Here is a 23,993-nt window from a genome sequence, read left to right as displayed (position 1 = left end):
CACTGACAAGCTTTGTTTGTTTTGATTGCTGTAAATACATCGTACCTACATGGCAATAAACTGAGTTGACACTGATTAATCGAGGATTAATTGCTGAGAAACATCTTGTTAATTTGCTATTTGAAGGGGGCGTGGCCTAAATGCAAATGTCCGATTGGGATTTTAAATTTTCCGGACCCCTGATAAAAACTGAAAATAGGCATAATTTTTATTGGCAAAAAAAATACAGATTACCTGTGTTAAGGACTCTGACAGTTTAGTTTAGAGGAAGAGGGGTCAGTTGGATTGGTCTTTTGCTGGTATCATATTTTGCCAACTCCACCCATTTTATGTGACATTTTTTCAAACTCCACCACAACCCAAATACATGTAACATATTTTCATGACACACCCACCCACTACCAACCATCAACAACCACCCACCTACATACACACGGTGACACACACACAGTGACACACACACACACAGTGACACACACACAAACACAGTGACACACACAAACAGTCACACACACACACACACACACACACACACACACACACACACACACACACACACACACACACAGAGTCACACACACACACACACACACACACACACACACACACACACACACACACACACACACACACACACACCACAAATATAATAAATTAGCAGTATTACCAGTATTGACATATTTGAAAAAAAGAACTGTGTCAACTGGTTGTGATACATTTTGGTGACCCGCCCCCTCTTCTGTTGCCCCTCCTTATTCTCACCCCACCCCTGCCCCAACCCCCTCTAATAAATTACCAGACACTGTTAGCCATAAAATGGACAAATGTTTTGTGCATTATGTATTAAAGAGCTGACTTCAATGTTTTCTCGAAAAAGATATTTGAAAAGTTCTACCTCCCTTCATGCTTTTTGAGGAAGCTATGCTGGAGAAACATTAATTGTGTTTTGTGCAGCTTCAGGTTCATTTATCATGCTATCATGCTGTCAACCATTGGTTTGTTTGTTTCTCAGGCAACACTCTGAATCCTTTGGGGAGAAGCAACGCCCCAAGAGCCACCCCGAATTAGACTGGCAATTCGGTGAGGAAATCCACGAATTGAAGACCCCACCAAAAATCAAGGCCAAGAAAGCAAGTCAGATAGCCAAAGAATTGTCTGATCTAGTTGTGTACACTCAGGCTGTCAAGTTTAGAGGTATGTTCACGTTGCCAGGTGTAATCACTATAATTAGTTACTTCATATGTAATGAATACATGACTCTTTTTATGGATAGCGACTTAATTTTATTTTTTGTGTGACATTTCTGAGCTTCTTCAAGCTCCTTGATCAGGTCAATTTCATCAGGTAAATAGGTGAATTTTTACCTGTTGAAGGAGCAAGAAATAGCTCTGAAACGTCGTACAAAGAATAAAGAAGTTGCTATCCATAAAAAAGTGTCATGTATTCATGTTTTCCTAACTTCTAAATGCCTATCAAAGACGTCATATGTAATGTTTATGATTAATCATGTAGTAATATATATATATATATATTTACTAAAATTGTATTTATAATAAAACACTTCCTATATAATCTTTATAGTTTATCACTTTTTTACGTTTACATTACTTCATAAATAATCTTACATAACAATTAAAAAGTTAATTAACTTCAAGATAGATTTCCTTTTAATTGTCATTTAAAAATCTAAATGTGTTATATATTGCGCTTAATGAATGTTTGTATATTGATAAGGTCTGTCCTTGAGTCCGAACACGTCACTAAAGCAGAAGAAGGGGCCTACACGGAAGAGCATCCTGACAAGCGGCCTTGGCAACAGCCCCAGCACTCCCACCCTCATCAACTCAGGTAACATCGTCATCACTATCTGTCACCCTCCGGAGCAGTGGTGACTTAGCATTACAACACTGCCACAGGTTAATTTGCATATCACATGACTGGACATTTCTTTTGTTTGTAGGGGGGCACGGGTCGCCCAGTTGTCTAAGGCGCCGCGATTCGCTTTGCAGAGTTGCGTCCCTTGGGCACGCCAGAAACCTATGATTGTGGGTTCGAATCCTGGTTCGCCCCAATTATGTTTCTAGGTTTGTCAGCACCATACCCGTGCTCGTGGGTTTCACCGAAGTGGTAAACGTCTGAGACCTGCATCACTTTGGGCTTTCCTCCCACATTAAGCTGACACGCCGTGATATAACTGGAATAATGTTAAAAGCGGCGTTAAACCCAACTCACTCACTCACTCTTTTGTTTGTACACAAACATACTTATTCTGAAATCAGAGCAGACTGTCCGAATAGAAGCCCTTCCAGTTTTGCATATTGTTGTGCGTAGTTATATAGATATGCTACAACATAGCAGGACGATATACCTTTATTCATCAAAGTGACCATATCGCTAGCTTGCCCTAGGGTTTTCATGACAGCATGTGGAGCCGTACAACGAATGTAAACAAAAGATAAAATACGCAAATATTTTTTGACATAATGTGTAGACTTTTAATAAATGAGATGAAAAACATATCTAATTTATTGAATGGAATATGTTGGATGTGACAAATCATTACATCTCTCTGGCCTATGGCAGATCTACCCGCAAGGAACTCTGTAACTCTGACATTATGGCGCATAGCAGAATGATAAGACTGAATATTTAGTGACTAACCTATGAGATATGAAGAGTTATGGATTAATTTTGAATGTTTCTAGCCTTGGCAAGAACCTTTCAACAATAATTTGCTACGGATACTATAAATCTTGAAATTAATGCGTCTCAAAGGCTGTAGATCTGAGGATAAGTGTGATGAAGCCTATCGATGCGTGTCAGGTCGTGTCGGCCCTTGCTGCCGTGTTGCGTGGGTGGTTTCTGCCTGGAATGCTGTGCCCAGTTTGACATGTGTGGGTAGAGTGGGTAGAACTCTTGACCCCAGCAGTGATAACTCATTGGATGCCTATTGTGTAATTTCTGTTCTTTAAGTGACATTGTTATATACTTGTTACAACTGCTGCTCAATAAACCGTGTTTCTGTTTATATTCAAGTTGGTATTTCCGCTATCCAAAGTGTGCAGTGTGGCTGTCTTATTGTTGGATGATCATTTGGAGACATAAATGCAAACTTTAATTAATGCAAGCAAAGACCACTCGCACTTTTTGCGTTTAATTCACGCTCGCATTAATTTCAAGGTTTACAGAAGAAAATCTGTAATTCCAAGTTGCCTGTAGGTAATTCTCCATATTGCCCATGAACAATGTAGCTGGCTTTATGACCTAAAATGAGTGGGGGCACGGGTGGGCCAGTTGTCTAAGGCGCTGCGATTCGCTGTGCAGTGTTGCGTCCCTTGGGCACGCCAGAAACCTATGATTGTGGGTTCGAATCCTGGTTCGACCCGATTATGTTTCCAGGTTTGTCAGCACCATACCCGTGCTCGTGGGTTTCACCGAAGTGGTAAACGTCTGAGACCTGCATCACTTCGGGCTTTCCTCCCAAATTAGGCTGACACACCGCGATATAGCTGGAATACTGTTAAAAGCGGCGTTAAAACCCTACTCACTCACTCACTAGATCTCAAATGAAGACAACGGTTCAGTCAACTGTTGGAACGAGGTCAAATAGCGTCCTTTGTGACATGTACTTTTGATGATGTCATCACCAATTATTTGTTACATTGCGTACATATGAAGTCACTCTCCCATGAGACACTTCACAAACAGTGAAATTAATAAAGCAATTGCAATTAATTAGCCAATCAGCATCAAGCAAAATTACCGTATCATCCATTATAAGAAATATTCACAACATGATGCTGTTGCTGCTTCAGGGGAGAAGGTGGACCTCATCATCCCAGCTTCAATACCACGCATCAAGAAATGTGACGGCACCCCCGCCTGCTACCTGGTATCGTCTCTCAACGAGAACAAGGCCAAACAACTGTGTCGGAGAAACCCCCTCGGTGTCATCAAATATCCTTTCTCATCTATTTGCATAAATATTGGGCATGTTTGGTGATCAATAAGATTTTGATTTAACTGTATTTGTGTGTAAATATATGGGATTAATACTGTTGATATGTATATTCAGTAAATGAAACTATTGAAATATTTTTTTTTTAAAGTGAAACAGGGCGGTCGGGTAGCCTAGTGGTTAAAGCGTTCGCTTGTCACACCAAAGACCCGGGTTTGATTCCCGACATGGGTACAATGTGTGAAACCCATTTCTGGTGTCCCCCGCCGTGATATTGCTGGAATATTGCTAAAAGTGGCGTAAAATCAAACTCACGAGCGAGCGTGCGAGCGAGCGAGGCAAGGGAGTTAAAAGTATAAGTCCAGTTTCCACCCCTGACGAACTAGGTTGAAATTTCTGGGCTCAATCATAGCGCAACCAGTGGCTATTACGAGTTGTGGCCCTCCTATGTCCCTCCTATTGACCAATCAGATTCCACCTCTCACATCATTTGCATTTGCTTCAAACAGTCTGATCGATAATCAAGATCTGATATTGTAATAAAACATGTCTTACTTCACAAAGTGCATCAAATCATGTGTGCACTTGACTGAAAACATGAAAAGATTTGGAAAATATCTGTTGATGCCCAGCTGACAGACAGTACACATGCTGAATCTGCTCGGCAGTTTTACAAACCGGAAGTCGATTTCTTTACACGATTTTGATTGGACTATGCATAGACTTGTTAGTCATCCAAAACCTAACTCTGTGTTTGCAGCCTAGTTCGGCAAGGGTAGAAATTAGACTTTTATAGTCAGTTAACTCCCTTGCCTCGGGAAGATGGTAAATACTTATAAACCTATTCATTGGGATCACTATTAAGTAAGAGACTTCTTTTTATAGGCATTAAAACCTATTGTGAGGTTTTACTTTCCAGTCGGGTTAAATCTCATAAACAGGGACGTTGTAATGTCCCTGGGATTTTATATAATATCCCAGGGATTTTATATAATGTCCTGGGTATTTTATTAATATAACTTCCGTTCAGATTGTAACATGTAATGAAATGTAAAATCAAATGACAAATGTTTTCTTTATTTTCCCGAGGTTCGAACTCGCAACCTCCATATCTGTAGCCCAGTGAGTGTACCACGAGGCTACAGAGGTGTTGATAAGCCTCACTGGTTTTTAGAATGTCCTTTTCAAGATCCGTACGCCATCAACAGATATTTTACGCTCGTTTCCTAAGGTTCATAGAAAGTATGTTCGAAACATAAAAATGTTGATAAATGTTGTTTTAAGTTTCTTTTTTCGGTTTATAAAGTATGGAAAAACACTTTCCCTCGGTTTTGGTAGACATGCTCTGTCTACCAATACCTCATGAGCGTGTTTTCTTCAATACATAGTAAACTGTATGTTGAGTATTTCTCCTTTACTCCATCACCCATACTGAGAGGCAGCTAATGCGGACGTACCCAGCTGGGATGAGAATAGACTCCTCCAACTTCAACCCTGTCATATTCTGGGCGTTCGGCATCCAGATGGTGGCACTAAACTACCAAACTGAAGGTGAGAAAGGGAGACAATCCAGTGACACCTAAAAATGAAAGAATTTTAGAAGCTCAACCGTTAACTCCGCAGCATTCATAGAGGTGATCAGTTGTGCATTTTTTTACGATGAGACTATTGACCAATGAAGGCCATGCTTTCAATTCAAAGCGTTAATATATCCATAACTCAATGATACAAGATCTTTGATTGGTTGATCAATCTTTGCGGGTATAGACAGGGAACTAATTGCATGTAGAAAGATATTACTTTGGAACTCGAACATGGTATTAATAACTTTATTCTTTTTTATATGAAATATCTGTTTCTTGCCCCACTGATTTCTGTAAAACTTCAATTAGGTTTGGCATCTCAGGTTGTCCTGGGCTCCATCCCATTCAAAAGTCTAGTGTAAAACTCACATCAGTTATGCCTCGAAGGATCACTTTTGGGGCAGAGAGGGCAGGGGGGTCAGGTTTTCTCTAAAGACATGTGAGTCTCTATCACCTAAACTTTGGGTATTACAGTTTCAAATACTTGCTACTAGGCTGGGACAGGTAACTCGGGTACTCTGGTCAGGTGGGTACTGAGTAGGACCCGGGTACCCACAGGAATACCCGGACCCATGGTTAGTCACGTGATATATTGTTTCATGACAAAAATTCACGATGTAACTACATGGTTACACGACAATTTTAAGTCTCTAATGTTCTCAATTCTTCATGACTTTGAACACGTTCCTTCTGACTTAAATATGTTTTAACAAAGCTAAAACTTCAGTCAACTTCAGTCAACTTCAGAGTATGCATGACCACATCGTTTTATACGTGTATCTAAATACATTTTGCCAGGGCTACTGTCAAACTATTCCCAATCAGACATTTTGTACCTATCTCTGGACACTAACAGTAGGTACTCGGGTAGGGTCAGGTAATAGGGGTGTGGGTACCCGGGTAGGGTCAGGTAATAGGGGTGTGGGTACCCGGGTAGGGTCAGGTAATAGGGGTGTGGGTACCCGGGTAGGGTCAGGTAATAGGGGTGTGGGTACCCGGGTAGGGTCAGGTAATAGGGGTGTGGGTACCCGGGTAGGGTCAGGTAATAGGGGTGTGGGTACCCGGGTAGGGTCAGGTAATAGGGGTGTGGGTACCCGGGTAGGGTCAGGTAATAGGGGTGTGGGTACCCGGGTAGGGTCAGGTAATAGGGGGTTGGGTACCCGGGTAGGGTTGGGTAATAGGGGTGTGGGTACCCGGGTAGGGTCAGGTAATAGGGGTGTGGGTACCCGGGTAGGGTCAGGTAATAGGGGTGTGGGTACCCGGGTAGGGTCAGGTAATAGGGGTGTGGGTACCCGGGTAGGGTCAGGTAATAGGGGTGTGGGTACCCGGGTAGGGTCAGGTAATAGGGGTGTGGGTACCCGGGTAGGGTTGGGTAATAGGGGTGTGGGTACCTGGGTAGGGTCAGGTAATAGGGGTGTGGGTACCCGGGTAGGGTCAGGTAATAGGGGTGTGGGTACCCGGGTAGGGTCAGGTAATAGGGGTGTGGGTACCCGGGTAGGGTCAGGTAATAGGGGTGTGGGTACCCGGGTAGGGTCAGGTAATAGGGGGTTGGGTACCCGGGTAGGGTTGGGTAATAGGGGTGTGGGTACCCGGGTAGGGTCAGGTAATAGGGGTGTGGGTACCCGGGTAGAGTTGGGTAATAGGGGTGTGGGTACCCGGGTAGGGTCAGGTAATAGGGGTGTGGGTACCCGGGTAGGGTCAGGTAATAGGGGTGTGAGTACCCGGGAAGTAAATTTGGACTCATCCCAAGCCTACGACCAGAGTGTGTTGGGAAAGACAAGGGGCATCCTTTATGAAAGCTTTGTTCTCTTCAGCCACTTGACAGTTTGGCAACAGGTTTATTTTATGAGTGCTTCTGTCACTTCAGATACGGCTATGGCTCTGAACACCGCCATGTTTGAGGCGAATGGACACAGTGGCTACATACTAAAGCCGCCAGTTATGTGGGCCAAGAATCACATGATGTACAACCGCTTCAATCCCTGGGACAAGGAATTTGATGGGCTCCATGCAACCATCCTCACGCTCCATGTAAGTTGGCATCACAAGAGACTCTTCTCTGCTTGAAGTTAATGGGTAGTTCCAAATGTAAATAATTAGGCTTCACCATTATATCATTGTGGCTATTTTATATATGCTGTTGTTTTGAGCACCATTGAATCTTTACCCAAACAAGTTTTGTGTGGGTAAACAAGTTTCTTACGTGAAACTTTAAATTTTTAAATTGAAGTGGTAAAATATGAAGCCAGATTGTTTTAGAAACAACATCTGGACCCGATTGCACAAAGTGATCTTAGCGCTAAGATGATCATAACTCCCATACCTTAGCATAGGCTTACAAAAGTCGTAGCTCTAAAATGCTTTGTGCAGGTGGACTCTGGTGTGCTCAAGAACCTAGACTTTCTTCATGTAGATATGGTGGCCAAATGTGGAGTTAATAGAGGTTTTTGGAATTTATAAAAGATGCTGGCCATGGTTGACCTATGTCTGTGTGTCTTCAGATCATCTCCGGGCAGTATGTGTGTCCTAACCACACCGCCAGCACGCAGGTGGAGGTGGAGATCATCGGCATCCCAGTCGACTGCGCCAAACAGAAGACAAAAGTCATTGCAAAAAATGCCCTAAACCCAATCTGGAATGATGTCTTCACCTTCCAGGTAAGATCCCCCCCAACTCTTGTTTCACATATGTTTTGAGCTATAGTAATAGTGCTGACAGATTATCTATAGTAATAGTGCTATGACAGATTAGCTATAGTTATAGTGCTATGACAGATTAACTATAGTAATAGTGCTATGACAGATTAACTATAGTTATAGTGCTATGACAGATTAACTATAGTAATAGTGCTATGACAGATTATCTATAGTAATACTGCTAAGACAGATTAACTATAGTTATAGTGCTATGACAGATTAACTATAGTTATAGTGCTATGACAGATTAACTATAGTAATAGTGCTATGACAGATTAACTATAGTTATAGTGCTATGACAGATTAACTATAGTAATAGTGCTATGACAGATTAACTATAGTAATAGTGCTATGACAGATTAACTATAGTAATAGTGCTATGACAGATCACTAAAGTAATAGAAAGTGAGTGAGTGAGTGAGTATGGTTTTACGCTGCTTTTAGCAATATTCCAGCAATATCGCAGCGGGGGACCCCAGAAATGGGCTTCACACATTGTACCCATGTCGGGAATCGAACCTGGGTCTTCGGCGTGACGAGCGAATGCTTTAACCACTAGGCTACCCAACCGCCCCCTATAGTAATAGTGCTATGACAGATTAAATATAGTAATAGTGCTATGACAGATTAACTATAGTAATAGTGCTATGACAGATTAACTACAGTAATAGTGCTATGACAGATTAACTATAGTAATAGTGCTATGACAGATTAACTATAGTAATAGTGCTATGACAGATTAGCTATAGTAAAAGTGCTATGACAGATTAACTACAGTAATAGTGCTATGACAGATTAACTATAGTAATAGTGCTATGACAGATTAACTATAGTAATAGTGTTATGACAGATTAACTATAGTAATAGTGCTATGACAGATTAACTATAGTAATAGTGCTATGACAGATTGACTATAGTAATAGTACTTTGACCGATTAACTATAGTAATAGTGTTATGACAGATTAACTATAGTAATAGTGCTATGACAGATTAACTAAAGTAATAGAAAGTGAGTTAGTGAGTGAGTATGGTTTTATGCTGCTTTTAGCAATATTCCAGCAATATCACGGCGGGGGACACCAGAAATGGGCTTCACACATTGTACCCATGTCGGGAATCAGACCCGGGTCTTCGGCGTGACGAGCGAATGCTTTAACCACTAGGCTACCCGATCGCCCCCTATAGTAATAGTGCTATGACAGATTAACTATAGTAATAGTGCTATGACAGATTAACTATAGGAATAGTGCTATGACAGATTAACTATAGTGATAGTGCTATGACAGATTAACTATAGTAATAGTGCTATGACAGATTAACTATAGTAATAGTGCTATGACAGATTAACTATAGTAATAGTACTTTGACAGATTAACTATAGTAATAGTGCCATGACAGATTAACTATAGTAATAGTGCTATGACAGATTAACTATAGTAATAGTGCTATGACAGATTAACTATAGTAATAGTGCTATGACAGATTAACTATAGTAATAGTGCTACGACAGATTAACTATAGTAATAGTACTTTGACAGATAAACTATAGTAATAGTGCTATGACAGATTAACTATAGTAATAGTGCTATGACAGATTAACTTTAGTAATAGTGCTATGACAGATTAACTATAGTAATAGTGCTATGACAGATTAACTATAGTAATAGTGCTATGACAGATTAACTATAGTAATAGTGCTACGACAGATTAACTATAGTAATAGTACTTTGACAGATCAACTATAGTAATAGTGCTATGACAGATTAACTATAGTAATAGTGCTATGACAGATTAACTATAGTTATAGTGCTATGACAGATTAACTATAGTAAGAGTGCTATTACAGATTAACTATAGTAATAGTGCTATGACAGATTAACTATAGTAATAGTGCTATGACAGGTTAACTATAGTAATAGTGCTACGACAGATTAACTATAGTAATAGTGCTATGACAGATTAACTATAGTAATAGTGCTTTGACAGGTTAACTATAGTAATAGTGCTATGACAGATTAACTATAGTAATAGTGCTATGACAGATTAACTATAGGAATAGTGTTATGACAGATTAACTATAGTAATAGTACTTTGACAGATCAACTATGGTAATAGTGCTATGACAGATTAACTATAGTAATAGTGCTATGACAGATTAACTATAGTAATAGTGCTATGACAGGTTAACTATAGTAATATGAAAAGATCAGGTGGTCCTTAACCTTTTTTGAGCAATCTCATTAAAATCAGATCTTAGTTCTCGCTACTGCTAAACAAAGATCTGAAGACATCTCATTAGGGGTCACGTCAGAACGACCTTTCATCTGATCAATCAGAGTGTCTCTTACCAGATTATGAAAGTGACAGTCAGATTGTGATTTCTAATCATCCAACCTCGAAAACTTTAACATGGGGTATTCCGAACAATAGTTACGGGTTTAACGACAGAATCCTTACAATCTAGACCATCTATTAGCCATTCCAGAATGTTTTTTTGTTCAGGTTTCAAATTTGTAATCAAAAATTTGTCAAAATATATTTTGAATTGTAGTCGCCAATTTGAAATAAGTGCCCTAAAGCATGAGAAAGCTACCTTCTGATTGGTCATTCCATTGGTCGGTCAAGATTCGCGCAAGGTTGTCTGACGTGACCCATAATGGGATGTCCTCAGATCTTTTTTGAGGGGTAGTGAGAACTAAGATCTGATTTTAATGAGATTGTTTTTTTATTAATTTAAATTCATGCTGCGACAGCCTTTGTTTACATTTTTGCTGTTGTCACAGGTGCTATTTGCTGACCTCGCCTTCATCCGCTTTGTGGTGACTGACACGAACACCAGCCATCTTGTCTCCCAGAAGATTGTGCCTCTGAGGTATCTAAGACCAGGTGGGCTAAACACTCTGATAATGACGTGATTTTTTAACCTCACACAACAATAGCAGTGACTAAATACAGTAAATCATGAAATTAGTGCGTCATCAAAATGTGTTGACAATATGAGTTTGTATGCTTGTTTATGTAGGAAGGCCCTCTCCCAGGTTGATGGTACACAACTGTTTTTTTTGTTAAGTACTGGTTTGTACAAGCAACAACAACAACAAAAACATTGCATGCCTGCACTGTATTTTCAAATGTCATTACCTGAGAACCAATTCTTTTATTTTTTTTAAGCCTAATATCACCCTTGCCTTTTTCACATAAATATCATGAATACATGACACTTTTTTATGGATAAAGACTTCTTTATTATTTGTGACAATGTTTCAGGGATACCTCATGCCATTTCATCAGTAAGTTTATTATTATTTTACAAGCCGTCGTCGTATAGCTGAAATATTGCTGATTGAAGCATTAAACAGCGAACAAACAAACAACAAAATTCTCTCAGGGAAGCTAAACAGAGGTGTTAGTGTGATGAGGTGTACGAAATAAGTGCCCCAAACCAAGTGTACCTCTTCCATAATCCATGTAACTCACACATTTGCAGGTTACCGTCATGTCCGACTCCGCAATCCGTCCAATCAGCCACTGGAACTGGCCACACTCTTTATCTACTCGAAACACGAGGAGGAACTCCTTGAGCCATGCAACAGTCTTGACATCAGTCACGCATCAGGCCCTGGGAGACGCATGTCACTCTTTGCCAAGGTCAAGGAACTGTCTGAGGTCGCACGAGCTGACCAGGTATGACATGATCCCATGATCACAATATTTATCAAATTTAATTGATCTGCAATGTATGAAACATCTGTTTTCTAAAATTGTCCTTAAGATAAATCTAATATTTACTGTATAGTATAAATTATTTATTTTTCTTCTTATTATTCTTAACATTTTTATTATTCTCTTGAAGGCGGCAAACCCTGTTGGCACCAGACTGAGGCGTCGTATGTTTTTCATCAGCGTGTTCGGAGTTACTGCCCCTGATGAGTATGTTATTCTCAAGGTCACCCAGGACACTACAGTTTACGATGCCATTACGCAGGTGAGTTTCCCATGGTGTTGGACAGTGTTGCTTAAGTGCGATGAGGTGAAATGGGGTTTGACATCACATTCAAGATTATTGCAAGAACGGAAAATCAGTGGTTCGATCCCTGTCCATGTTAAAAGATGGTACTTGTTATGTACACAAGTGTGTATGTGTTTCTGCTTGTACAAGTCCGGACATATGCCTGTTTTATAATGCTAGCACACTCAGATACCATTTCACAGTTTAACATGGAAACCTCACTCAAACACTGTATACTGACTCCGAGCCAACCAATCCACGTTTCATCCCCTAATAACAAGTGCTTGGCACAATAATAAGTACCATCTTTTAACATCTTTTGGTATGACATACCTATGTAGCTATGGGATAGAACCACCAGTTAATTAAGGTTCCGTTGGCTAGTTAGTTAAGATTGTCATGGTGTTAGTTAGGTTCATAACTTTAAGGTATAGTCAGTTAGTTACAACTGCCACGGTATCAGTCATTGAGCTATGATGAGTGTTATGGTGTTAAACTGTCAGTAAAGATTGCCACGCTGTTGGTGTTAGTTAAGATTCCAATGGAGTTAGGTAATTAGCTACTATTAGTGTTAGTCATTTAAGACTGGAACAGTGTCAGTTAATATTGCAACGGTGATGGTCAGTTAGTTTAGATGGCCACGGTGTTGGTGTTAGTTAAGATTGCAACAGTGTTAGTTAAGATTGCAACAATGTTAGTTAAGATTGCAACAGTGTAGGTTAAGATTACAACAGTGTTAGTTAAGATTGCAACAGTGTTAGTTAAGATTGCAACAGTGTTAGTTAAGAGTGCAACAGTGTTAGTTAAGATTGCAACAGTGTTAGTTAAGATTGCAACAGTGTTAGTTAAGATTGCAACGGTGTTAGTTAAGATTGCAACAGTGTTAGTTAAGATTGCAACGGTGATGGTCAGTTGGTTAAGACTGAACCCATGAAGGCTGGAACAGGTCTTCAGCAACCCATGCTTGTCCTAAGAGGCGACTTTGCTTGTCAAAAGAGACAACAAACAGGATCGGGCGGTCAGACTCATTAACTTGGTTGATGCATGTCATCATATCCTAATTGCGTGGATCGATGCTCATCATGTCAATCACTGTATTGTCTGGTCCAGACTTGATATTTTACAGACTGCTGTCATGTAGCTGGAATATTGTTGAGTGCGGTGTTAAATAACAAGCAGACAAACAAAAGTTAAGATTGCCACGGTATTGATCAGTTAGTTAAGATTGCCACAGAGTTGGTCAGTTAGTTAACATTGCCACATTGTTGTTCAGTTAGTTAACATTGCCACGGTGTTGGTCAGTTTGTTTAATTTGCGACGGTGTTGGTTATTTAGTTAGAATTGCTATGGTGTTGTTCAGTTAAGATTGCAACATTGTTGGTCAGTTAGTTAAGATTGTGATAGTGTTAGTGAGTTAGTTAGTTAAGATTGCAATGGTGTTGACTGTTAGTTAGGGTTCCAATGGTGTTGGTCAATTAGTTAAGATTGCCACTGTGTTGGTCTTTTTGATTAGATTGTTAGTTAGTTAGTTAGTTAGTTAGTTAGTTAGTTAGTTAGTTAGTTAGTTAGTTAGTTAGTTAGTCACTTAGTTAAGATTGCCATGGGTCATATTAAGTTTGTTAATGTTCCCACAGTATTGAGTTTATTAAGCTGACCAAGGTGTCGATCAATATTTTGTTTGGTTAAAAAGATATATATATATTGAAAAGGATATTTTTGTCAGCTAGCACATAGAAACTGAGACCCAAAGTTAAGGCACCATCTGCATTTGGTATGGCCAGTGATATCCAAATACCCCCACCTTTGAATACCTGGGCTCCACTCTTGCATTCTGTGGTACATTGTTGCCTTGATGTTGAGTCACTCTCACTCTGTTGCCAGTCTCTGATCAAAGTGGGTCGCCTGGAGGAGCGGGTGGGAGACTTTGTGTTGGTGGAGGATGTGCAGAGCGGCTGGGAGAAGCGGGACCAGGAGAAGGCCAGCTGCCAGAGAATCCTGGACATGACCGAGAAGGTTCTTCAGGCACAGAACAAGTGGAAGGGAGCTGGACGCTTCATCCTCCGCAGACTCAGTGATGTAAGTTACTTCTAGTAAGATACATCAGGGCATGTCATCCTCTGGAGACTCAGTGGTGTTAGTACAATCTCTGTGTCTGGTCCTGACTCATTGTTTCATCTGTCTGTGCAATCTGTGTGTCTGTCAGTACTATCTCTGTGTCTGTCTGTACAATCTCTGTGTCTGTCTGTACAATCTCCATGTCTGTCAGTACAATCTCCATGTCTGTCTGTACAATCTCTGTGTCTGTCAGTACAATCTCCATGTCTGTCTGTACAATCTCTGTGTCTGTCAATACAATCTCCGTGTCTGTCAGTACAATCTCCATGTCTGTTACAGGACCCCAGCAGCAGGGCGTGGGTGACCACATTGTTAAAAGACCAGAAGGTGGGTACATTTTTGTCAAAATAATTCTATTATATATATGTTACTATTGTCAAGCAGAACATTATAATACTATAGATTCCCGGTGGACAAACATTTCGCATCCTAAATTATACAGGTTCCTGTTCCACAAAGGGACCACAGCGCTATAGCACTGCCTAAAGTCTACATCAAAGAGTGCTACAATAGCTTTGTGGAATGGGGCCATGGCCTTATATATCTGTTCTATTGTGGTAAATGCACTGGATCCATTCATAAAAATAGCATTGTTTTGAGTATCAAAGAAGAGCACAATGCTAAAAAGAACCATCACTGAAATTCTGAGTTAGAGGTAGGAGCAATTGAAGTGGTGACATCTCTTTTGAAATGAGAATATAGTGAATGTGTACAGGGATTTTATCAAACTAGAATGGGGAGAATACCCTGGAAAATTAAGAATGAGGTCAAACTTGTCATATGAGATGATGGGGAATCGGTGGGCCCCGGTCGCCAAACTTTATCACAACCATAATGGGTAGGTAGGGACAGGGGCATATTAAAATGACACAGTTCCATTCACGTCAAATGAAGAAATGATAAAGCTGAACACTAGTTGTGAACTGGTCATTTATTATGAGGCTGGATCATGAAAAACTGTAATATGTATTTTTGGGTTTGGTGCCATGAAGAAAAATGTACAAAAAAAGAAATGGGGGGTGCAAAATATGTCATTGTTTTAATACGCCACACTCTATAATATATGACAAGTCCCTACCAAGAGTCGCAGGAGTATATACACCTGCTTCAATCACAGTACACACTTGGTGTATTCTCTCCACAGCGTAAACACGACCTAGAGTCTGACACGAATGACTGGGACAGTCTGGAGCACATGTTTGTGGTGTGTGTCTACAATGTGTCCCCAGAACAACCATATACAGTCTTCAAGGCCCCGGTGACCAGCACAGCCCAGGACATCATTACACAGGTAGGTGGAGCTATCTTAGAATGTATCCTCATCTATATACCTGGGTGGATTCTGGGTCACATCATGAAAGTAGTGATGGACACTACCCCGGATACACACCCTTAGTATACCTGGGTGGATTCTGGGTCACATCATGAAAGTAGTGATGGACACTACCCCGGATACACACCCTTAGTATACCTGGGTTGATTCTGGGTCACATCATGAAAGAAGTGATGGACACTACCCCGGATACACACCCTTAGTATATCTGGGTTGATTCTGGGTCACATCATGAAGGTAGTGATGGACACTACCCCGGATACACACCCTTAGTATACCTGGGTGGATTCTGGGTCACATCATGAAAGTAGTGATGGACACTACCCCGGATACACACCCTTAGTATACCTGGGTTGATTCTGGGTCACATCATGAAAGAAGTGATGGACACTACCCCGGATACACACCCTTAGTATATCTGGGTGGATTCTGGGTCACATCATGAAAGAAGTGATGGACACTGCCCCAGATACACACCCTTAGTATACCTGGGTGGATTCTGGGTCACATCATGAAGGTAGTGATGGACACTACCCCGGATACACACCCTTAGTATACCTGGGTGGATTCTGGGTCACATCATGAAAGTAGTGATGGACACTACCCCGGATACACACCCTTAGTATACCTGGGTTGATTCTGGGTCACATCATGAAAGAAGTGATGGACACTACCCCGGATACACACCCTTAGTATATCTGGGTGGATTCTGGGTCACATCATGAAAGAAGTGATGGACACTGCCCCAGATACACACCCTTAGTATATCTGGGTTGATTCTGGGTCACATCATGAAAGAAGTGATGGACACTACCCCGGATACACACCCTTAGTATATCTGGGTGGATTCTGGGTCACATCATGAAAGAAGTGATGGACACTGCCCCAGATACACACCCTTAGTATATCTGGGTGGATTCTGGGTCACATCATGAAAGTAGTGATGGACACTACCCCGGATACACACCCTTAGTATACACGGGTGGATTCTGGGTCACATCATGAAGGTAGTGATGGACACTACCCCGGATGAACCCCCTTCAATATACCCGGATGGATTCTGGGTCACAACACTACAGAGGGATCTACCCCTTCAGTACATGGCAGTGCATTCTGTTCATGTAACAGAATCTATCAGGGATGCTTTTACTAACAGACTTGCACTCAAGTTGCAGCCAAGATCTCCAGCCAAGTAGCCCATGCTGAGATAGACTAATTCATGGTGTGAAGCCCATTCCTGGTGTCCCCCGCCGTAATATTGCTGGAATATTGCTAAAAGCAGCGTAAAACCATATTCACTCACTCACTCACTCACTAATTCATGATATTGACAGAAAATTTAGTCCAGACTTAAACAGTCTGGCCAAATTTCGTAGGATTATTTGAGAAAGCTAGAAATATTTTACCAACCTTGCCAAAAAGTGACCTTAAACTGCTCTGGTATTCTGAAGTAATGCTGCTCCAATCTTGTATGTGTCTTAGATGCAACAGCTTAGCCTTGAAAAGACCTTAACTTTGATTCTGCCTTGCAGAAGCATTTATATTTGACAAAGAAGACCCTAAAATGACCTTGAACTTAGCAACCATGATCACCTCAACTCTTGAATAAATATGTTTCAGTTGTTTTAAATTGATTAATACAAGATGACATCATGTAGAAAAAGAATAGTCAGTAACTCAGTTGATAAATATTATTGAAGCAATGGTGTGGACTTGAAAATTCTGATATTATATCTGGTTGCACAAATGGATCCATTTTTAAAATATGGTAACAGTTCATCTGTGTACACACCGTATTCCACGTAATAAGCGCCCTGCTCTAATAAGCGCCCACGGCGATATTTGCTTACATATTGGCTAGTGAACAATCCCAATTAGCACCCCTTCCGATTGATCAATGTACACAAAACTTATTTATTCGCGTATAATACGCACTCGTGTCTTACATGCACCCTTAATTATGGGCAATTAAATTCTGGAAAAATATATCTGTCGTATATAAACATTTCAGGCTGTCAGCATAAACCACGAAATTTATCCTTTAACTCTGTTTTTTTCACCAAAATAATATTCTAATAAGAGCCCCCTATTTCTAATTTTGAGAGCGCCCTGGGCGCTTATTACGTCGAATACGGTACCTGTATCTTCTCACAGAGTTTTAAGATTTGAAAATCATTGATGTTATGGGCTGTTCAAAGCTGAATACTTTTTTTGGGTTGTAGTAATAAGTTTGTTTGTTGTTTGACGCCACACTTAGCAACATTCCAGCTATTTGACGACGGCTTGTAAATAACAATATAATTACTGATGAAATTACTGATGATAATAATGAAGTCTAGACCAGACAATCCAGTGATTGACATCACGTGCATCGAGCTACGCAATTTGGGTGCGATGACATGCATCCACCAAGTCAGTGAGCCTGACTACCCAATCCCGTTAGTCGCCTCCTACGACAGGCATATTCGCCTCTTACGACAAGCATAGTCACCTTTTACAGCAAGCATGGGTTGCTGAAGACCTATTCTCTACCCTGATCTTCACGGATCTGTAGTGATAAGTGAAAAGAGACATATTGTATTTATTTGCCAACATGTAGCTGACACAGAATGCTTTGTCCTATCAGGCTATGATGAAGTCCCGACGAGCCAACACAGATGACCCCCGCAACTTCGTTCTGGTGGAAGAACTAGAGATTCAAAGTGCCAATGAGAGCCAATCAGGGACAAGCAGGCGGAAAGGCAGCGAGCGTTGTGAAAGTCGTGTCCTGGCAGATGATGAGAATGTTCATCAGGTCCAGACGGAGTGGAAGACGAATGGACGGTTCATGTTGGTGTCGCGGGAAAAGGCAGGGGCAGAGGAACTGGCGGTGAGATACAACTGTTATAACATGTGGAATATGGTTTGCTTATTTCATGTCTTTGAATGTATTTTGCACTGACATTTCATGGAAGTGGCTTTAAAGAGAGTGTAAGAAACTTTGTCCCCTTACGTTGAAGGTTTTGTTAAAGCACATGTCAGGATTCACTCTTAAGCACATGTCAGAATTCACTCTAAATCACATGTCAGAATTCACTCTTAAGCACATGTCAGAATTCACTCTAAAGCACATGTCAGTATTCACTCTAAAGCACATGCCAGGATTCACTCTTAAGCACATGTCAGAATTCACTCTAAAGCACATGTCAGAATTCACTCTAAAGCACATGCCAGAATTCACTCTAAAGCACATGTCAGTATTCACTCTAAAGCACATTTCAGGATTCACTCTTAAGCACATGCCAGGATTCACTCTAAAGCACATGTCAGAATTCACTCTAGAGCACATGTCAGAATTCACTCCAAAGCACATGTCTGAATTCACTCTAAAGCACATGTCAGAATTCACTCATGAGCACATGTCAGAATTCTTTCTAAAGCACGTGTCAGAATTCACTCTACAAAGCAGAATGTCTATCATAGATAAAAACCACAAAGAACACGTTCCTAAGTAAAAAATCTGTATAAGGAGCTCCGCAACACTATAAGATTACACTTAGGTGTTAGCCCAATACCCTATCACCTATTTCACTTTTTCAACACAAGCCAACCCACTCTGTTATCGGCCAATGAGGAAACAGTAGCTTGATTTTTAGATTTATAGATATATAAATGCAAAAAAAATTGCTTGTGAATTGCCATGAAATTACTTACAATTAATGTATTAATTGATTGGCACAAGAAGCTACAACTTTGCTTCGTTTAGCAGTATTCACTCACTCATTTATAAATTGATATAATGTTTACAGGAGAAGAGGCGTAGTCTCCCACTGCCCGTCAAGGTTCTGCCAAAGGCTTCTTGTGGGTCACTTGCCAAGAGGATTGGATCCAAGAAGATTGTGAAGCAACACTTGATAGGAGAAAGGATCGCCCAGCTCCCTCAAACACCAGGTGTGTGTTCAGTAATACAAACATTCTTTGGTGCACTTGATACCATTGACACAAGTGTGTGTGGGGGGGGGGGGGGGGGGGGGGGGCAAGGGTGGCCCAGTCGTTTAAGGCGCATCGATTTGCTGTGCAGAGTTGCGTCCCTTGGGCAAGCCAGAAACCTACGATTGTGGGTTTGAATCCTGGTTCACCCCGATTATGTTTCTAGGTTTGTCAGCACCATACCCCTGTTCATGGGTTTCACCGACGTGGTAAACATCTGAGACTCGCATCACTTCAGGCTTTCCTCCCACATGAAGCTGACACGCCGTGATATAACTGTAATACTGTTAAGAGCGGCGTTAAACCCCACTCACTCACTCATTAACACAGGGACCCTGTCATCCTGCATGCCACAATTTGCTGAGCAGAGTAGTGTCCCCTAAACCTTGCAACGATCCAGTGATCATGGGTTTGAATCCCAGATTCTTTGTTTGTCGGAACCATACCTGAGTTGGTTGGTTTCTAGTAGAGAATAGGTCTGCAGGATCCCTTGCCTGTCCTATGAGCCAACTAAACAGGTTTGGATTGTCAGGAGTGGTGGCTGATTGTTTGCCGATTTGTTATATGGATGCAATGTGTGAAGCCAATTTCTGGTCTCCCCCACCGTGATATTACTGAAATATTGCTAAAGGTTATGTAAAATCACACTTGCTCACTCACTCACTCACTCACTCACTCACTCACTCACTCACTCACTCACTCACTCACTCACTCACTCACTCAGATGCCAATATACATGTTGGAAAATAGCTGATTGTGGTGTAATACAAAAGTCACCATCCTATCATCTTATGTTCCTGTAATCCTTATTTACTTTGACTTCTGTCTTACAGACCAGATACGGAAATCCATCAGTTTCCCATCTCAGGTGAACAACACTAACCTGGTTGCCACGGCAACAGCCTCTTCGCTGACACACACACAAAACGACAAACCCGGCATGTTCAAGATAAAGAAGCTGTCTCGTCTCAACTTCAAACTTGGGAAATGAAGACTTGAAATAACAGAGACTATGTTTCAACATTCCATTTACCAAGGCAGACAACTCTGTCACTTTTCTGATTCTGCGTTCAGATTCAGAAAAAAACAATTTTGATCCAAAGGTCAAGGTCGAGTGGTGAGGATGAAAAGAATGCTGACAATGTACTTTGAAGTCAAGGCCTGGGTAGCTAATGGCGGCATTCTGCTTGTTTACCCAGAACTGCATGGCAACGGTCAGCCATGATTGGACCAAATGGACAGTATTTCACAAGGATTGGACATTTCAGTGCTATTCTGTTGGGTTGTGCAATGTTAACAAGGTATTGGATTTGTGATATTCCTGGCAATCCTCAACATTGGAAACCTGAATCGATTGCCCCATATGTGAATGACAACAAGAACAGACATGGCTTGAGATGATCATGGATCGTGTTTTTGTAGCCTTTATTCCTACTTCCAGTCTTTCTGTAATAACAGATGAAAACATGGGCAATATCCCTTGAACTGACAAATGACACTGCCATCTGATTGGATAATGGTGATGTATAAAAGGCATTGATTGGATGCAAGATTTGATTGGACCAGTACAGGATTTCTTATTGGTTGAAACCAACAGGGCAATACCCTCCGATTGGATGAGAGAATTATGCTGTGATGACCATTGTCTCAATCAAAACACCATATGGTCTATATTTATCATTGCACATTTGTGAGAGAAATTAAAAATATTATAGTGATTTTGCAATTTTCCATGCTGTGGCAATATCTCAATCTTTGTACTTTTCTTATTCTTGGAGACCTGTTGCCACACTGTTGTTTCTGTTGATGGCAAGTGTAGCAGTGTGTCCAGCACGTACAGTCTTCAGGAAAATGTTATTGTATTGAGAAAATGTTCTTTGACATGATTCATTATTTATTTTGTAACTTATTGTGATTGATATCATTACTTTTGTATGTGGACAAACCATAACATTTTGAATAACCTGAAGTCACACAATTACACCACAAGGAGGTCCAGGAAACAGCGTGGGTAGTCAATTTCTGTCGATTCAGCAAGTCAGTGTTGTTAAGTCACCATGAGACTGCATTTTGACATTTTCATTTTGATGGACTGACATATGTAGGATTGTCTATATGAAACAGGTACACAGGATATATACTTAATAGTGCCCTGGGTGCTGAGAAGTTGAAACATTAAGACACAATGGTGTTAAACACATATAACATCCAGACACTGGGTGCTTAGTGCATTTCACATCCAGACACCAGGTGTTAAGTGCATGTCACATCTGAAGACCAGGTGTTCTGTGCATGTCACATCCAGACACCAGGTGTTAAGTGCATGTCACACCCAGACACCAGGTGTTAAGTACTTGTCACATCTGAAGACCAGGTGTTCTGTGCATGTCACATCCAAACACCAGGTGTTCTGAGCATGTCTTATCGAGACACAAGGTGCTCTATGAATGTCACACCCAGACATCAGGTGCTTAGTGCATGTCACGACCAGACACCGGGTGTTGAGGGCATGTCTCATCCAGACACCAGGTGTTAAGTACATGTCACATCTGAAGACCAGGTGTTCTGTGCATGTCACATCCAGACACAAGGTGTTCTATGAATGTCACATGCAGATACCAGGTGTTAAGTGCATGTCACATCAGGTGTTGGGGCATGTCACATCAAGACACCAGGCACTGAGTACAAGTCACATCGCACAATAAATGCCTTACAGTGCAAAATGCATTACAATAATCATCTTAGTTTTCTGTATGAGAGGAAAAAAAGTTTATTCAATTGTTTGAGAGAACAGGCTGTCATGTTTTAAAAACAGAACCGTCTTGTATCAAGTTATCTTAAAATTCACAAGTACATTGACATTTTCTCAAGGAAAGATAAAACCTGTAGCAAAAGGATATAATGTTTTCCTCAAAATTAAAAGGAGATGGACGTTCTCCTGCCTTTAGGTATTTCTACAGAAGATCTGTACAAGTAATTTATCAGACCTCCCCACAGACAGGTTGTTATGTTGGTCAAGGATGTTACTAAATGAGTTGTTACATGTCTTGTGGAGCACCATTAGAGGCAGTAGGGTGTGAACTGTTTTGAATACATGAATATTATATGATGGAATGATTTGACTTGTCTTTCTGCTCTGGCCTGAACTGATGAAGAGTATGATGGAGCCTGATGACGTGTGTGATGGAGACAGGTGCTTGCTGCTGTAGGCTGAGTTCAACTACTGGAAACAAACATACCTGGGAATCTCCTATCAAAGTCAATTGGTTTTGGGGCCCTTATTTTAAATCAGTTTTAGCTCATCTGGACCTAATGGGTCTCATTTTCAGTATTGAAACAGATGTCTGGTCATTGTAGTCAGTGTTTATTATACAAATGATTTGAATGAGAGAAGCTTTAACATCGACATGACAGTATTTCAGCCTTATCATGCTGGCAAGTTTTTGTGTATTGGAGAAAACACGCTTACGAGGTTTGGTAGACAGAGCATGCCCTGGGGAGAGGGAAAAACCAAGGGGACAAAGTCCCTGTGGTTTTTCCCGACCCCCAGGGCATGTTCTGTCTACCAAAAAGTGTTTTTCCATACTTATAAACTGAAAAAAGAAACTTAAAACAACATTTATCAACATTTTAATGTTTCGAACATAATTTCTTTGGACCTTAGAAAACGAGCGTAAAATATCTGTTGCTTGCGTACGGATCTTGAAAAGGACATTCTAAAAACCAGTGAGGCTTATAAACACCTCTGTAGCCTCGTGGTACACTCACTGGGCTACAGATATGAAAGTTGCGAGTTTGATCCTCGGGAATATAAAGAAAACATTTGTCATTTGATTTTACATTTCATTACATGTTACAATCTGAACGGAAGTTATATTAATAAAATACCCAGGACATTATATAAAATCCCTGGGATATTATAACAAATATGACTTGAATATCCTATAAAATCCCTGGGATATTATATAAAATCCCAGGGACATTACAACGTCCCTGTTTATGAGATTTAACCCGACTGGAAAGTAAAACCTCTCAATAGGTTTTAATGCCTATAGAAAGAAGTCTCTTACTTAATAGCGATCCCAATGAATAGGTTTATAAGTGGGAGGACACCAGGTGTTGAATGCATGGTCCACTGACACCAGGTGGTGGGTGTCTTTACCACACAGACACCAGGTGGTTGAATGCACACACCAATACACCTGGTGTTGAGTGTGAGTGCACAGACATCAGGTGTTGAATGCATGTACCACTGACACCGGGTGTCAAGTACATCTACCACGAGACACCAAGCATTAATGGTGACCCTCGCAATGATATGGCTGGAAT

General features: G+C 40.8%; 1 protein-coding gene across 1 annotated transcript in view; it reads left to right on the top strand.

Annotated features, from left to right (window-relative positions):
• The window catches only part of LOC124138056 (1-phosphatidylinositol 4,5-bisphosphate phosphodiesterase epsilon-1-like), a 385,123-nt gene extending 362,350 nt beyond the window's left edge, over positions 1-22,773 (top strand). The window contains exons 26-40 of the mRNA XM_046504564.2: positions 1,013-1,194; positions 1,735-1,848; positions 3,816-3,957; positions 5,385-5,509; positions 7,409-7,572; positions 8,043-8,198; positions 11,022-11,124; positions 11,726-11,922; positions 12,092-12,223; positions 14,129-14,323; positions 14,642-14,689; positions 15,507-15,653; positions 18,322-18,564; positions 19,484-19,625; positions 20,498-22,773. Of these exons, the coding sequence (XP_046360520.2) occupies positions 1,013-1,194; positions 1,735-1,848; positions 3,816-3,957; positions 5,385-5,509; positions 7,409-7,572; positions 8,043-8,198; positions 11,022-11,124; positions 11,726-11,922; positions 12,092-12,223; positions 14,129-14,323; positions 14,642-14,689; positions 15,507-15,653; positions 18,322-18,564; positions 19,484-19,625; positions 20,498-20,655 (2,248 nt within the window). The 3' untranslated portion in view covers positions 20,656-22,773. The remainder of the gene's footprint in view (positions 1-1,012; positions 1,195-1,734; positions 1,849-3,815; positions 3,958-5,384; positions 5,510-7,408; positions 7,573-8,042; positions 8,199-11,021; positions 11,125-11,725; positions 11,923-12,091; positions 12,224-14,128; positions 14,324-14,641; positions 14,690-15,506; positions 15,654-18,321; positions 18,565-19,483; positions 19,626-20,497) is intronic.
• The last annotated feature ends 1,220 nt before the right edge of the window (positions 22,774-23,993 follow it).

This window comes from Haliotis rufescens, unplaced genomic scaffold (assembly GCF_023055435.1).
Source record: "Haliotis rufescens isolate VD_foot unplaced genomic scaffold, xgHalRufe1.0.p SCAF_12, whole genome shotgun sequence".
NCBI classification, from domain to species: Eukaryota; Metazoa; Mollusca; class Gastropoda; order Lepetellida; family Haliotidae; genus Haliotis; species Haliotis rufescens.
This window is presented reverse-complemented; position numbering and strand designations above follow the sequence as displayed.